The following is a 15,771-nucleotide window of genomic DNA, read 5'->3' on the forward strand; positions in this document are numbered from 1 at the left end:
GTTTATAATTTTTTTGTGAGTTGCGCACTGGTGAAACACTGATGGTAGAAATACAGACTGTAGATCAGAAGCTTTTTAGCTGCTATTCAGCACTGAGAAAATGGCGGTCCTGCACTTCTCAGGAGAGAGACGCTACAGAACGACAGCGCTGTGTGTCAGAAACACAGTGCCCTCTTTTTTTTCCGCCCCTTCTCTCTCACTGCATCCTCTCCCTCTCTTGTGTAGTGGCAAGCAATGAAGTCGGCTTGAAAACGGGGTGTACACAAATGTTGCCTCCCCTCTCATGTAGTGGTGATATAATCAGGCTGTATGCATGTGAGGATGCATGTAAACAACAACAGTGGCGGCAGAATAACGGACAGCAGAAACTGTGCTCAAAGGTCGTGCTCCGTTGATGCTTATTGTTCTCCATAAGGCTTGATGTCAAACAATCCCAGAGCCTGAAACTCTATTTTTAAAATGGGGGGATTCCCTCCTTACGTACTTCTAATAACGGGCATTTATACACATCCAGGTTTTTATCTTATGCTGTTCTTTTCTATGGAAAAAAATCTTCTGAGGAAATATATGCTCTATTTATACAGTATGTGTATGAATATATTTATTTATACCTGGGATTTCTGATCTGATGTCAAGAACCATTATTTATCCATAGCTGATTGAACCACATACCCAAAGGACTACTTTGGGAAACCTTTCACAAGTACAGCAATATGGAGGTACATGCACAAATGTCACATAAAACCAGAAGAGAAGCTTTGTGTTAATCTGTCTGAATGTGGCAGGGACTCTGAGCCCAGAGACATTGAATCAATGTTGCAGATCATTTAAAAAAAAACAGTTTTCACACTGTTGTCTGAAGGCTCTGTGCTGCATTTGGCTCATATGTATGAGTCTCCTTGGCTAAGGTTTTTGTACCTCTTTGATGGCTGCATTAATGTAAAACGGTAGACTGACATTTTAGAGCTACATAATGTTTAGAGATAAATATGTTGCCTTCAAGATGTCGTCTTTGCAGCATACATTTTCCGACATATACAAACCCTATTCTGTACACATTACAAAGCCATGGCTGAAGAAGAGGGTATAGGTACTACTTGCAATTAGCAAAGTGCTCACAATGTTGAGCATAATCACAGAGGCAAAGAGGAAGGCCATCCGAGCTGCAGGTGAAGCTGCAGAAAAAGCAACTAGATTGCTTTCGATCAAGAAGGCACATCCATGGCCAAATGCTGCTGATACACGGGCTGGAGTCTGTTTAACTCCGATTGGGTCGCTTGGATGAGGGTGTCTGATTTGTTGATGGACCTGAAACACACAGTGACCCCAGGTCAAATTACCAGTGATGTGTCCCAGTGCACGGCTACGATGCATCTCTTAGCTAATGTTTGTTTTTCTTCCAATTTGGAGTTGTACTAACATCCATAAGTCAGTTTAGCATATACTCTCTTATATACTAAACTACTGACACATTTCCTGCTGCTGCTCGAAGGGCTTCACTGCTTTCAATCTAAAAGTGAGATGTCAGTAATAAGAAAAGCATCTCACTTGAAGAAATATTTTAACTTTTTTTTACTTGTAATGTAAGTTTTGTCAAAATATACATTTTTCTTAAAGTGAAAAAAGAGAAACTAAAAGCAGCATTAGTGTTTTGAAATATGAAACATAGAATGTTACAAAGTCGTGACTGCTCTGCACCAAAGGCATGATGGGAAATGATAGTTATCACTTCCACCTAAATTCATTAAAGAAAAAGAATATGTCAAGCAGTATCCTTAACAACAGAGTTTAAGTTGGAGTATTTTATTGCATGCTACTCAGTACAATGATTGGCGTGAATGGATCCTCTACCGTACATATCAATTTTACAACTCTGACACTTCTGTCTGTCTGTCTGTCTGTGTGACATGCTCTTTAGTGACGGCTGGATCAGTTTATACAGATATTTATGAATTTCAGTCATATGATGCAAGTTGATTTATCACCTGGAGGAAGAAGTTCTGTTTCACTGCATTCTGGTGGTATTGTACTCAGGAAAAGAACTACATTGGCAGTAGTCTGTGAAACTGCAGAACAACCAAAACCCTGAATCTGAAGTGTAACTCTGGGATGTTACAACTGTAATACAGAAAGGTAGAAGCTGATGAGTAAGTGAAGAGTTCCAATACTGTTTTTTCCTTCTGATACAGATTGTGACACTGGCGCTTTTGGTACTGACAGATTCCAATGTACTGATCGGATACCAGTGTTGTTCCATGAAATAAAGACGATTTATAAAATAAAGAAATCCGAGAATTAAAGGTTAAGTGCAACCACAAATACATGAAATAAAAAGTCATGTATATTTTGATATTTGAACACATTGAGGGATCAAATAAATACGACAATGAACTCTATAGTTTATTCACCATTGCTGGGTCTTTCTGGCTTTCTTTGGGGGTCTCTCTCATTTCTCAAAAACAAACATTTGGGTTTGATGACTTTGTGCTTTGTCACGTGAAGGCTCCCTAAATGTGCTACAACATCCATTAATTTCATTTATAACAATCTTTATGTGTAATTAAAGTGAAATTGGATGTACTCTTTTTTTTTTTTCCCCTCAATTGACTTAATTTATATTATTTTATGAACACGTATAACAAAAGTAGGATCACTAAGTTAATTCTCTTTAGAAAGAATATCTGCAATTAAGATTCAAAGCAGTTAAATGCATTTTCAGTAGTTTGGTTTTCAAATAAAAATCTGCACACCACCCTGATTATCGGGTCGGGCAGTTGGAAGAGGTCAATGAGTCGGATTGGTGTGTCCCGTGCAGCGGTTCATTGGCATCGCGTCAGCCTTCATTTTGGTCGATTCAACATGTAGAATCGGTCACTAGCTGCTGGCCTCGACTAGCAAATCCGAGTTAACTGGACATGAGGATGGTAAACATACTAGATAAACAGCGATGGCACTGACACTGCACTACTCTATCATCACATCGGTTTAGATTTGGATTGCGTTTGACTGTGTTGTGAACGCCACTATATTTATCGTATTGTTGATCCATCTTGACTTCTATTAGAAGTGAAAACAGTGACTGATGACAGCGGGCTCAGTTTAGAACTCTAGACTACAGTGATTCGTCATTTACGGTTGTTCTTCTTTCCTTCCTTTTTTGGGTGACATCACAGATAATCGTATGAAGCGTTATGAAGACGTATTACAACTCGCGCACACGCAGACTCCAGTCGGGTTGGTGTGTTGGGTTTTTTTTTTGACTAACTCCGGGAGACACCCCGACTGCTTTTCAGCCGACGGTCAGCCATCGGGTTGGTGTGTCCTGGCCCTTATGAAGATGTTGGTTATTTTTTTATTAACACATTTAGAGAAGTCTGTACAAGTCACTAGATGGCTCACAATTTACCCTAGAGCTTTGATAAACCTACATGTATGTGATTATAGTAATGTACTGTATGTCTCTGCACTCAGTCTCTTACTCAAGCTTATTGCCTGCTGTTTTTGTTCTTTTCTGTCTTCCTATACAGAACTGCCCTCACAGAGTGGCCACGGAGCCCAGTATGATAATTCCCTCTGGGGACACCTGCCAGCCAATAGAAGTGCCACAAGTGCTGGATCTTCCACTAGTCTCAGTGGCTGGGATCAACTAATAATTGACCAGAAGGACACAGAGGCTTGGCCTTCTATTACCCTCAGCCAGAGCCAGGTGCCTCCGGGAGGATGCCCTTTGGACACTGACCCTGGTCACTTGACCAGCAGCAGCAGTAGTACTAGCAGTAGTTGTAGTGCAGTGAGTATGGCCACAGGAGCCAACAGTCAGACAGGCCACTTCCCTGCCAACCACCTTAGCAAAGCCAACAGTGGATCTAGCCCTGCCAATCATGCTGGAACCAGCATCCTCTCCAGCCAGGTTACAAGCAACCGTAGTTGGGGCTCTGGATCTGGACCTTCCCACTGCCCCACACAGTCCTCATTGGGGAATGAAGGGAAAGGTGATAACCCAGTGGGAGGAGGAGGCAGTAGGGGGTGGGGTTCCTCTTCATCATCCTCCACCACCAACTTTAACTTGAACCTAAACCCTAATGCCAATCCATCTGCCTGGCCCATGTTGGGGCATGATGGGGGTGGCACTGGGGGAGGCAGCTCAGGGGGAGCCAACACCATTTCACCTCCTCAATCTACACCCAACCTCTGTAATCCACCTGGCCCCCCACCAACCCAAACCAGCACCTGTTCTGGAGCCAACACTAGCAGCAAGTCCTCTGGGATTGGGAGTGCATGGGGTACCATTTTGGCTTCTGACGTGTCAGAGCCTGCCCAGTCTACAAATGTGTCTTTCAGTTCAGAACCTCAGAACCTTAAAACTGATGGACCAAATCACACTAATAAGCAAGAACCTCCCAGTCCAATTCAAAACCTGTCTGGTTGGGGAAATGCACCTATAGGCTTGGGTTCTATGGGACAGCCACCACCAGGAGGTTTGCAAGTCAATGGAGAAGATGGTAACTCTGTGTGGGGTAACAATGGTAACTCAAAGCAAAAATCCTCAAAGGAAGGACCTGGGTGGGATTCTGCTTGGGGCCATGGAGGTGGTGGAACAGGAAACTCAGGAGGCTGGGGTGAACAGTCTGGTGGAGACTGGGGGAAGCAGCACACTGAAGAGACCCAGGGCGGTTGGGATGCACCTAGCTCTCCTCCCCAGGATTCGCAGGCTGGTCCTTGGAGCCGAGCTGTGAGCACAGCTGGTGCCAGTGAAGGGAGCAGTGACAGCATGGAAGGACATCCCCGGCGGAGAGACCACTTATCCAGAGATAATCCAGTTCCCCTGCTGCCTGCCCAGGATCTGGATCCCAGAGTGCTGTGCAACACTGGCTGGGGACAGACACCTGTTCGCCAGCACACCACATGGGATATGGAACATACCAAACATAAGAATGAAGTAAGCGCTGAATCTTGGGGTTCCAGCAAAGCCACTCCAAGTGATGCCCAGGGCTCTGCAAATACTAACACGGGCCCCATGCAGAGGACTGACCATGGGAGCAAAAACGATGTGCCTGGTTCTCAGGGAGCTTCTGGTTGGGGTGGAAGCATGGCTGCTACCAACCAGCCCAGCTCTGGCTGGCGAGAGCCATCCAACAACATTAAGCATCCTGTTGGCCCAAGTGGCTGGGGGAACCCTACAACAGCAGGCCCTACCACCAACATACCCAAGAATGGTGGCCAGCCTTGGGGAGAGGAGAAATCAGCTGGATGGGATGATTCTCACAGCAAGTCAACTTCCCAGGGCTGGGGAGAGCAACCCAAAGCACCCCACTCCTGGGGCAAGAGTGGAGGGAGCAATAACACAGGGGACTGGGGAGAACCAGAAGAGAGCAAGAAAAATCCAACTAACCCTGACTGGGAAAACCAGCGAGGCTGGAGAATGTCTAATCCAGGATCTGGAATATCTACAGCTGGAGAAAGTGGGGGCTGGTGTGAGTCAGCACCTCAGCGCCCCAGTGGCCCTCCGCAAGGTTGGGGTGGCAAGCCTCAGGAAGGCCCTAGTGGCAATAGTGGAGGAGGGACCATGGGCTCTTGGGGTGGATCATGCACAGTGAAGCAACCCGGCAACTGGGGTGGTACCGGTAGTAGTAGTAAACAAGAACATAAAGCCGAGGCTACAGGTTGGGAAGAGCCGTCTCCGCCTTCAATCCGACGTAAAATGGAGATTGATGATGGAACCTCAGCTTGGGGGGACCCTGGTACCTACAGCAAGGCTGTCAATTTGTGGGATAAGAACAGTTCAGTAATGTCCCAGGCTAAAGTTCCCACAGGAGGCAATAACCCCCCAGGACCCACTAACAACCACCCTCCCCACGCTCACAATCACCCTTATCACGGGCCACCTGCACCTTTACAGAACAATAACCAAAACACCCAAAACCCAGGCCCCACCAGTGGGCCAATGGATCCTATAGTGCAACACCAATCTGGACCGTCTCACAGCAGGGGTCCCATGATGGCTCAAGGTAAGACATTATACTCAGATTTTGTAGTTTCACATAACATAGCATGTCAGAGTTATTGGATCATGATATACAGAAATTGCACTTTCTAAAGCTGGATTTCAAATTTGATTTTGGTTGATTTACTGTAACTTGAGTTAAATTATTTTTACAAGCTTCTCTCTTCATTTTCACTGTTCAAAATATAGCTGAACATGAAAGCTGGTTAGGTGGTTAGTTCAGCGCACTATTAAGCTCCAAGCTGTTGATCCACTTAAAGGTAAAATCTTGACCTACTTTGCTGTCTTTGGATCTAAATCTAATCAATTATCTAAATCAGTTGGACATTGCCTGCTCAGTCCCTCCAAAAGACTCGTCACATTTCACAACACCAAGACTGTGCAGGTAACCCCGGCAACCTGAAAGGGGTATTCAAAGGAAGCACAAGAATGCTGTTTACAAAGTGCATCATGAAAATACTGATTCACCACAAACAGTTAGAGGCGGATCGGAAGTGTGTGATTATATGGGAGCCACCATCTGTCAGTCGTTGAAGGGAGGAGGTGGAGTAAACCCCCAGGCATCCAGAGAGGGCAGACGCCCCCTGCTGCCAATCATTTGACCCTGCAGGCTGCGTTTATGCTTGGTTTAAAAAAAAAAAAAGAAAAAAAACTGATAACAGACCTCTTTGGTAGCTGCTGAGCATGCATTGGCTTATAAACAAAGAGGAATAGCTCAGCAGATGAGTGGATATTTCAGCCAAGTCATACCAGAAGGTTGAATGTTAACTATAATTTTGACGTCGCCTTTAGGACTTGACCTTTCTCTGGAAGCTGAGCCTGGCAGTGCTGCAAGCTTGGAGACACCACTGTGTCTCTCATGCCAAAAGGGAATGGGATGTTGCCAAATCTTAAATGGGCACCTCCTCCTTTTATTAGCAGTCCAGCTCAGCCAAGCCTTAGTTTCTGCCTCACTGCCCGGCTGGAACAACACACTCCAAAAAAGAGGAGTAAATATGGCTGTTTTGAACAATATGAGATTATATCAACACATATAAAACAGTTCAAGGTTTGTCTTTTGGGTTTTTTAGCAATGCATGGCCAGTTAATTCAGCAATATATTAATTTCACATTTTTATTGCTTTTTTATTTTTAATGATAATTGAGGTAGATGTACACAGGCCTCTTTGTAAATTAATAAAATTGGTATATTGGATCACAATTTCTTTTTTTTTGTGTGTGTTAATGGCTCGAAGGTTTTTTGAAGCAGTTCACCTCAAATATTTCAGACTACATTTTGACAAGTGTATATTGACATGGGTTTAATCAGATAGCTTTACATTTCACCATCAATGTGGACACGTTTATCAGAGATGAAAAGCAGAGCCTGGTTTCTTCAATTTTGTCAGCATCACAGCGGAAAGCTAGAGGTCAAAAGTGCTAATACAAATGTATGTAATATTTTGTTTAGCCTTCTTAGAATAAAGTATAAACGTATGATAAGATTACGCAAAATACTAGACAGAACAACCTTTTTAAGTTGTGTGTAAAATATCTTCTTTTATTATTATTATTATGGGTTTGTTTTTCCATTTACAAGCTGTAATGGTTGTGTGTCGTCCAGGTTGGGGAGAGATACCCAGCTCCCACCCAAAATCAGAGAGTACTTGGGGAGATCCGGCACCCTCTCCGGTCAGTGTGGATAACGGCACGTCAGCGTGGGGGAAACCGACTGGAAGCTCGGGCTGGGGAGATGGAAACCCAGACAGCTACGGCAGGGGAAACCCAACAATGACATCTACATCTTGCAAACCTGGTAAAAAGCTTAATCACGTACATCAAATACATCTAGTCTTGTGGAAATGTGAATACGTGTGGAACAATGGTACCGCCCCGGTGCTGAGAGAAGTTCAATGGCTCTCATGAGCCAAGTCAAGGACATTGATAGGACACAAGGGAAGCACTTAAACACCTCCCTGTACAACTATACTGACCCCTAGTGGCTGTGTTGTTTTTGAGACTGGTCAAGTTATTATTACGTGTATTGTAAAGAAAAATGTTACATCAACCATCAACGTATTCAGATTTGAGTTACTCTTCCCTGCAAATAGCTGCCTCGACATCAATTTACATTTTATTTAATTGTTAACAAGCAAAGGGTCAAACTAACCTGTCTCATGAAAATCTTACACAGCTCATGTACATTATTATATCTATTGGTCCAGTTTTATTGTTCTATAAAAACTTTAATTTTTTACCCGAAGCGTTGTTGGAGAAAAATATTTATCTCAAAGCAATTATTTAAAACCTATTTCAGTGAAACATTAGTTCATTTCTGTTTTATCCTGCACTATAAACATTTCTCCTGTTGCGGACGCATTAGGACTCTTTATACAGAATTTCTTCTAAATTTGGACTACACAAAGTTTTCACAAAATGTAATATAGTTTCCTTCATTATGTGTTTTCCAGCACCCAAACCTATGCAAGATGGATGGGGAGGAGGAGGAGGAGGGGAAGAGCTCAGTCTTTCAGGTGGTCAGTGGGATGCAGAGGAGGGAGACATGTGGAACAGCAATGCCTCCCAGGAGACCAACAACTCCAACTCCTGGGGCAATGCATCCAAAAAAGGACCACAGAAGGTGCAAAGATGCAGATTTCATAGCTGTTACTCTTTCTTAGTTTGATTGTCAAATATTAATGCATTATCATTCAATTACCTTTCTCTCATCGTTGTTCTCAGGTGAAGGTCCCAGGGAAGCAGGAAGATGCATGGATTATGAATCGTCTCATTAAACAGCTGACAGATATGGGATTCCCTGTGAGTCAAACTGACAGTGATTTTTGTTATTTATTTGTTTTTTCTATTGTCTTTTAATGCAAAGCTGGAGCAAATGTGCAAAACCAGATATCCCAATGTACTTCAAGTCGACTCCCATTTGTTATCTACTAGTTGTGAGAAGAATTAAAATTTGGTATTGGCTCATTGGTGGATCACTGATAGTCTCTGATTGATTTTCAGCGGGATCCAGCTGAGGATGCTTTGAAGAGCAACAATATGAACTTGGATCAGGCCATGAGTGCCCTGCTGGAGAAGAAGATTGAGCTGGACAAGCGTGGGATGGGCATAGGCGGGCACGACTACAACAACGGGCTCATCAACAAGCCCATGAGCTGCCCTCGGCCTCCGCTTCTTTCCAAAGACCCCTCAGCAGATCCCCGCTTGCCCTACATGGATAAGGTGACTAATTCATTCATTAATCTTACTACACAAGAATGAAGCTCTGGATGCAGAAACATTATTTTTTAGATGAGAAAGCACAAAAAATATAAAATATGGACAGTTTGAGGGATGGGAAGTGTTTGCATGTATAATCTGAATTATATATTATATATTACAAAAACCAGTTATGTAAGCAGTTTTAAATTTTTAGAAGTTCAAGCTCACCTTCATGGAATAGATTCTGAGGAAATCAAAGACCAAGGTGACCTTGTTTCTCTCATCTCTCCCTCGTCCATCAGATGCAGAGTGGAATGTTTGGCGGTGGTGGAGCAGCACAAGCCCGGGCTATGCAGCAGCCGCAGCCACCTCCTCAGCCACCAGTGCCGCCTCTCAGCTCCTCTCAGCCTAGTCTACGCGCTCAAGTGCCTCAGTTTCTCTCCCCTCAGGTCTGCTCACGCTCATGCACTAATGTGCACATTATGGCCTTATTCCCCACACACACAGTTTAAAAAGTGTTTTATTATTTAGATTAAAAAATAATATTATTTTAGATTGTGTTTTGAAGCAACTTGAGCAGGATTTTTCTCATTTGTTAACGTTTGTATGTTTACAAGAAACTCACAAAATTTGAAGTTTTTACTAAAGCATTGTGTACCAAATGTGCACCCGCAGGTTCAAGCACAGCTCTTACAGTTTGCAGCAAAAAACATTGGTCTGAATCCTGCACTTTTAACCTCACCAATAAATCCTCAACATATGACCCTTCTCAATCAACTGTACCAGCTGCAACTGGTGAGTGCCATTTAGCTTTTTCTGCTTCAGTTTTATGAGATGCCTTAAATGTTATTCCCAGAATTGTTTCATACTGGGTGCATTTAAAAAAAAAAAAATTGCTTTAATTTAAATTTTTTGTGAAAGCAGATTTTTTGTTTGTTTTTTTCTTTTTGTTAATATTATAGCTACTGTTGCGTTATAACGTGTTTACCAAAGAGAGTGGCACCTTTTGACATTAAGCTCGTATCTCCTGCATAGGCGTACCAGCGTTTACAAATTCAACAGCAGATGTTGCAGGCACAGCGCAATGTTTCTGGCCCCATTCGACAACAAGAGCAGCAAGTAAGTTCTCCTCCAGCCTCATTTTCTCCTCCGTGCAGTGCTTAGGGGTCTCACATATATTCAAGGGCTACAATAATATAATGAAGAACAGTTGGAGGGAAAAGGTTAGCTAGTATAAGTTTTACTTGTATCACCTGCCTGCCCCTGCTACCATCCTAAACATGTATCTGTTGTGATGTTGGTCCAGGTTGCACGTACAATCAATAACATGCAGCAGCAGATCCAACAGCACCAGCGTCAGCTGGCACAGGCTCTGCTGATGAAACAACAGCAACAGCCCCCCACCCACTCGGGCCTGCATCCTGGTGGAGCCAAATCTAGCCTGGATTCGTTTCCAGGTCACCCCCAGACTTCAGGCCTCCCTGATCTGCAGACCAAAGAGCCGCAGTCGTCTCCCGCCACCTACAGCCCCTACGCTCTCTGTGAGTGGCACCAGCTCAGCCCTGGGAACCTGAAAGTCGTGACGCTGAAATCCATCGGTGTTAACATCTTTCTGTGATTTCAGCTGGACTGAATCCAAACATGAATGTAATGGAGGTGGGAAGTCTGTCTATGAAGGAACCACCTCAACCCCAGTCACGCCTGTCACAGTGGACGCACCCCAACTCCATCGAAAGCCTCTCTGGAAACTCCTCTCCTCTCGAGCCCAACCTGGGAAAGCATGGTGAGAAGATAGGAGCAGACTAAATAAGGAGAAGTCCCTACTCGGCAGAGGTGTCAAGTAACGAAGTACAAATACTTCGTTACCTTACTTAAGTAGAAATTTTGGTTATCTATACTTCACTGGAGTAATTATTTTTCAGACAACTTTTTACTTTTACTCCTTACATTTTCACGCAATTATCTGTACTTTTTACTCCTTACATTTTAAAAACAGCCTCGTAATTTCGGCCTTTAAAAAAAAAACTATCCAGTTAAATTGCTCCATCCGGATAGAGTGAATTTGGTTGTGGTTGTGGCACAGATGTTCTTGTCCAGTTTTGTTCTTACATCCGTTCCCTCAGATTCCTGCAACTAAACTTGGATGTACATTCCAATAAAGGTTAGGATAAATGATAACATGCCTCTGAAGTTTGACTTTTTGCACCATTACAATACTTATAGGCAACTAGTCATCATATCTTCTGCTCTCTGAAACACATGTTAATGCTCAATAGTACACATATATGCTTCTTTAATATATTTGCATTATACTAAGATGCATTCATTTCCAATGACGTTTGTCCTTAATGGCTTTTTTCCCCTTACATTACTTTTACTTTTATACTTTAAGTAGTTTTGAAACCAGTACTTTTATACTTTTACTTGAGTAAAAAACTTGAGTTGATACTTCAACTTCTACAGGAGTATTTTTAAACTAGTATCTATACTTCTACCTGAGTAATGAATGTGAATACTTTTGACACCTCTGCTACTCGGACCCATTTTTCACCAAAATCCTTAAAAACCAATAACTTATGGTCTTCCTGCAAGGGGCTGACTTGAAATTGGAGGCAGTAAATTTGTATGAGCATAAAACAACACAATATAACCATGTTACCCCAAAAGGTTCCTTTTTGATTGATGTCATTTAAAAGTCAGGTGTGGCATGTAAAGAAACAAAGAAGTTTTAATCCTTAACATTTCTCACGTTTAACACATACCAACCTCTTAACCCCCGTGTAGGTGCCAATCTGGGCCCTCCTGGGAAGCCCCCTCAGCTGGACGACTCGTACAGCCCCTATAACTTGATATCCAACTCAGAGTCTCCCACTAGCCCCCTGGTCCCTCCAGACAGTTGGGGACAGGGCAAGAGCAGCAGTGACAAGATCTCCAATGGGACCAATATCAACTGGCCACCGGGTTAGTAGCACTTGATTTATTTTTTTTAATGGTTGTTTCATCTTGTTAGACATGTGCTGATTACCTCTTGATTAACCAGCAATATATAAGTCAAGCTGAATCAATAGCCCTTTAATTATATTGAAAATGAATACAGCAAATTAGATACTTATGTAATATATATTAAAAGTTGTCATACATCTTATTTTACTTTCCTTAACTTTCAGAGTTTTGCCCCGGTGTGCCCTGGAAGGGCCTCCAAAATATTGACCCTGAGACTGACCCGAATGTGACTCCGGGCAGCGTCCCCAGCGGGCCCACCATCAACACCAACATCCAAGATGTCAACCGCTACCTGCTCCGGGACAGGAGTGGAAGTAGGTCCATTCATTTTTGGGAAAAGCACCTTTTTATATAGCCTTATTCTTAAGACCTCACAAGATTGAAATATCCCCTTTAAAGGAACAATTGAAGGTTAAAATGTTAGTTAACAGGCGGTAAGAAGCATGAACTTTCATTAGGGACCAAAACAACAAGAATCAAAGTTGGTGTTGAGGGCAATTAACCAACATCATGATAAATTGCTATTTTAGTCTTTGACAAGGCTGAAAAAGGTCATTCCACTTCAATAATAGTCTGGATCGGGTCCCAACTGATAATTTTAACTTTGTGAATGTACAAAAAGTGTAGAAAAGGGACAGTTTGAACAGACAGCGTCTACACTGCGTCTTTTTCAGGTCACTGGCATCTTAAGTCTGTACAAATTAACAATCAAATGTTGTGCAGGTTAATGTCAATGGATGCAGAAGAAAGAGCCTTCATTGCCTCTGCTCCTGTTGATGGTCGTCAAGTCGTAGGGACGCGTAACAAGGGGGCAGTGAACGGAAGGAGATGCACTCTGTGTACACTTTCAAAGTTAAAATAGCATCATCTGTCTGTAGGGTCCCTATCCACAATATGACTTAAGTAGAATGACATTTATGTTTCATAGACTTAAAATAGCTATATTCTGACGTAGGTCTCTTGCCCAAAGCACGTAATTATTGTCATTTTGCTGCAAAGGTATATTCTGTTCTAACTCAAAATTGTTCTGATTAACATGATTTTGGTTCCTAACAAAGGTTTACACTCCTTACAGTCTAATAATAGGTCTCGTGTTGCTTTAACTCCTGGCTGTTCCTTTTAGAAAAACAGTCTCAGCAAACATTATTGGAGCTGTTTTGAAAGAGTCGTGTTCCCACGTAAAATAAAACAGATCATGCACCTTCTGCTATCAGAAATCCTGCTTCTTATTCCTTTGTTCTATTTTTTTTTCCACTTTTGACTACTGCTTTTATCATCATCATTTACTACTTTTAAATACACTTCTCTTTTCAGTGAACTTACTTTCATCATTTGTTGTTTTATTTCTTTTTCTTTCTTCATTTTCTCTCTCTGCTGCTTTCTCCTTGTTTGCTTCTGTCTGTCTATTTGTTTGTGTTGCTGGCATCGGCTTAGGCTCCTCTCCCACTTCATCTCAGAACGAGGCTCTGCCTCCGTCCACTGATTGGCCCGTCAGTGCCTACACTAGTTCGTTCAGTCTGTCGTCCCCGGAGATGGACGATGCAGGTACATGGTTTATCCATAACCCACTACCCCCACACTGCAGTGGCTGAATCACTGCAGAGCCATGTTATCCTCCTGTGAATGAAATAGCCTGAGCAGCCACCGCCGGCAGGAGAAGCACATTTCTCTTGCTTCATTCACGTCACTGTTCCTGAGTGAACATGACCTTCATTTGACCTTTGCATCTCATGCAGTGCATACTCACCCACAGGTGTTGGTCTGTCTTCTTACCCCCGTATACTGTCTGGAAAGTGCGAAACAGATGTGTGTGAATTGTTGCTTTCCCTGATTTACTCTTTATTTAAGTCTCAAGTCTCTTTCAGTCGAGTAATTGCCTGTTTTTTGGGGGCGTTTGCAGTCTATTTTTAAAATATTATTCACATTTGGTGTCCTATGAAGCCATTATTGTATTTATCTTTATAAAATATATAAATGTATTGCTCTCTATTTCATATAAAATAAAAACACAGTGGATAGATTTGGATGCATGTGTAGAATGTATTTTCTTAATCCGGTTTTCGATTATTAGAACCTCAGTACTAGGATTAGTAAAACCTGTTAAACGTTAGTTACCAAATAAAAGACTTTTACTCCTCTTCCAATTCTGTAGTCTTTCAAGTCTCTTTCAAAAGAGTTTTCCTTCAACTCTTTTGAAAGAGCTTGCTCCAGGCCCCGATCAGAACCTCCCTCCCTCCCGGGGGAGCAGTTGTCTTTCAGGCTCATGCTTCTGCACACCAACCCTTCTCTTCCTCTTCTCCGTCCAGGTAAACTCTCAGAGATGAAATCTACCTGGTCTCCAGGGCCCATCTCTCACAGCCAGGCGTCTCTGTCCCATGAGCTGTGGAAGGTCCCCCAGGGTCCCCGGAGCAGCAACACAGCCCCTTCTCGCCCACCGCCCGGCCTCACTAATCCAAAGCCTTCATCCACCTGGGGGGGCAATTCTCTGGGTCTGGCCCAGGGCTGGAGCAGCTCTTACACTACAGGTAGGGATATACGTAAAGATACAGTTCAGCAACAAAAAAATTGGTCTCATTGTTTCCATGAATATAAAAAGTCGACTTCAGGCGAACACGACCGTGTTTGTAGAAGTTTTAGATTTTAACGAAGACACGGGGCTCAAGTATCTGCCGCTGTAAAAGCAACACTTGTGGAGGTGTGGTGTTCAAGTTCAGTTACTGAGGTTTGCAGCGAGTGCAGGACGAGCAGCTTTGATGTGGTTTACAACCTCATCCCAGCTGTGAAGGCGCAGACAAGGCAGGATTAACGCGCCTTAAAAGGATCTTGTTGTGGTTTTACACGTTAACTGACTCTCGGTGGTTTTTCTTTTTTCTTCGTGGTACCAGTCGACACCTCCCGCTCAGCTTCTCTAACTGACTGGTTTCAGATGAGATCAGAGGTGTCAAAAGTATTCACATTCATTACTCAGGTAGAAGTAGATACTAGAGTTTAAAAATACTCCTGTAGAAGTTGAAGTATCAACTCAGGTAGTAAAAGTACTGGTTTCAAAACTACTTATAAGTATAAAAGCAAAAGTAAGGGGGAAAAAAGCCATTAAGGACAAAAGCCATTGAAAATGAATGTATCTTAGTATAATGCAAATATATTAAAGAACCATAATATATGTGTACTATTGAACATTAACATGTGTTTCAGAGAGCAGGAGATATGATGACTAGTTGCCTATAAGTATGGTAATGGTGCAAAAAGTCAAACTTCAGAGGCATGTTATCATTTATCCTAACCTTTATTGGAATGTACATCCAAGTTTAGTTGCAGGAATCTGAGGGAACGGATGTAAGAACAAAACTGGACAAGAACATCTGAAACAACCACAACCAAATTCACTTAATCCTGATGGCGCAATTTAACTGGATAGTTTTTTTTGTTTAAAGGCCGAAATGAAATAGAATAACAAGGCTGTTTTTAGAATGTAAAGAGTAAAAAGTACAGATAATTGCGTGAAAATGTAAGGAGTAAAAGTAAAAAGTCGTCTGAAAAATAATTACTCCAGTGAAGTATAGATA

The 15,771-nt window shown here is 42.6% G+C and overlaps 1 protein-coding gene across 8 annotated transcripts in view; it reads left to right on the forward strand.

The window, feature by feature from the left end:
* tnrc6c1 (trinucleotide repeat containing adaptor 6C1) overlaps positions 1-15,771 on the forward strand; it is a 46,223-nt gene that overhangs the window by 26,097 nt on the left and 4,355 nt on the right. For 5 of the 8 annotated variants that reach the window (XM_061712402.1, XM_061712404.1, XM_061712407.1 and 2 more), the window contains 14 exons: positions 3,528-6,008; positions 7,608-7,799; positions 8,455-8,624; positions 8,726-8,803; positions 9,005-9,223; positions 9,505-9,651; positions 9,878-9,997; positions 10,238-10,321; positions 10,509-10,743; positions 10,827-10,985; positions 11,987-12,163; positions 12,370-12,519; positions 13,640-13,750; positions 14,512-14,730. In XM_061712402.1, coding sequence (XP_061568386.1) covers positions 3,528-6,008; positions 7,608-7,799; positions 8,455-8,624; positions 8,726-8,803; positions 9,005-9,223; positions 9,505-9,651; positions 9,878-9,997; positions 10,238-10,321; positions 10,509-10,743; positions 10,827-10,985; positions 11,987-12,163; positions 12,370-12,519; positions 13,640-13,750; positions 14,512-14,730 — 4,542 coding nt within the window. Of the gene's footprint in view, positions 1-2,098; positions 2,148-3,527; positions 6,009-7,607; positions 7,800-8,454; positions 8,625-8,725; positions 8,804-9,004; positions 9,224-9,504; positions 9,652-9,877; positions 9,998-10,237; positions 10,322-10,508; positions 10,744-10,826; positions 10,986-11,986; positions 12,164-12,369; positions 12,520-13,639; positions 13,751-14,511; positions 14,731-15,771 lie in introns of those variants that run through there. The other 3 variants (XM_061712405.1, XM_061712406.1, XM_061712409.1) reach the window with 2 other exon arrangements.

The sequence above is a fragment of the Cololabis saira genome, chromosome 21, assembly GCF_033807715.1.
Source record: "Cololabis saira isolate AMF1-May2022 chromosome 21, fColSai1.1, whole genome shotgun sequence".
Taxonomy (NCBI): domain Eukaryota; kingdom Metazoa; phylum Chordata; class Actinopteri; order Beloniformes; family Belonidae; genus Cololabis; species Cololabis saira.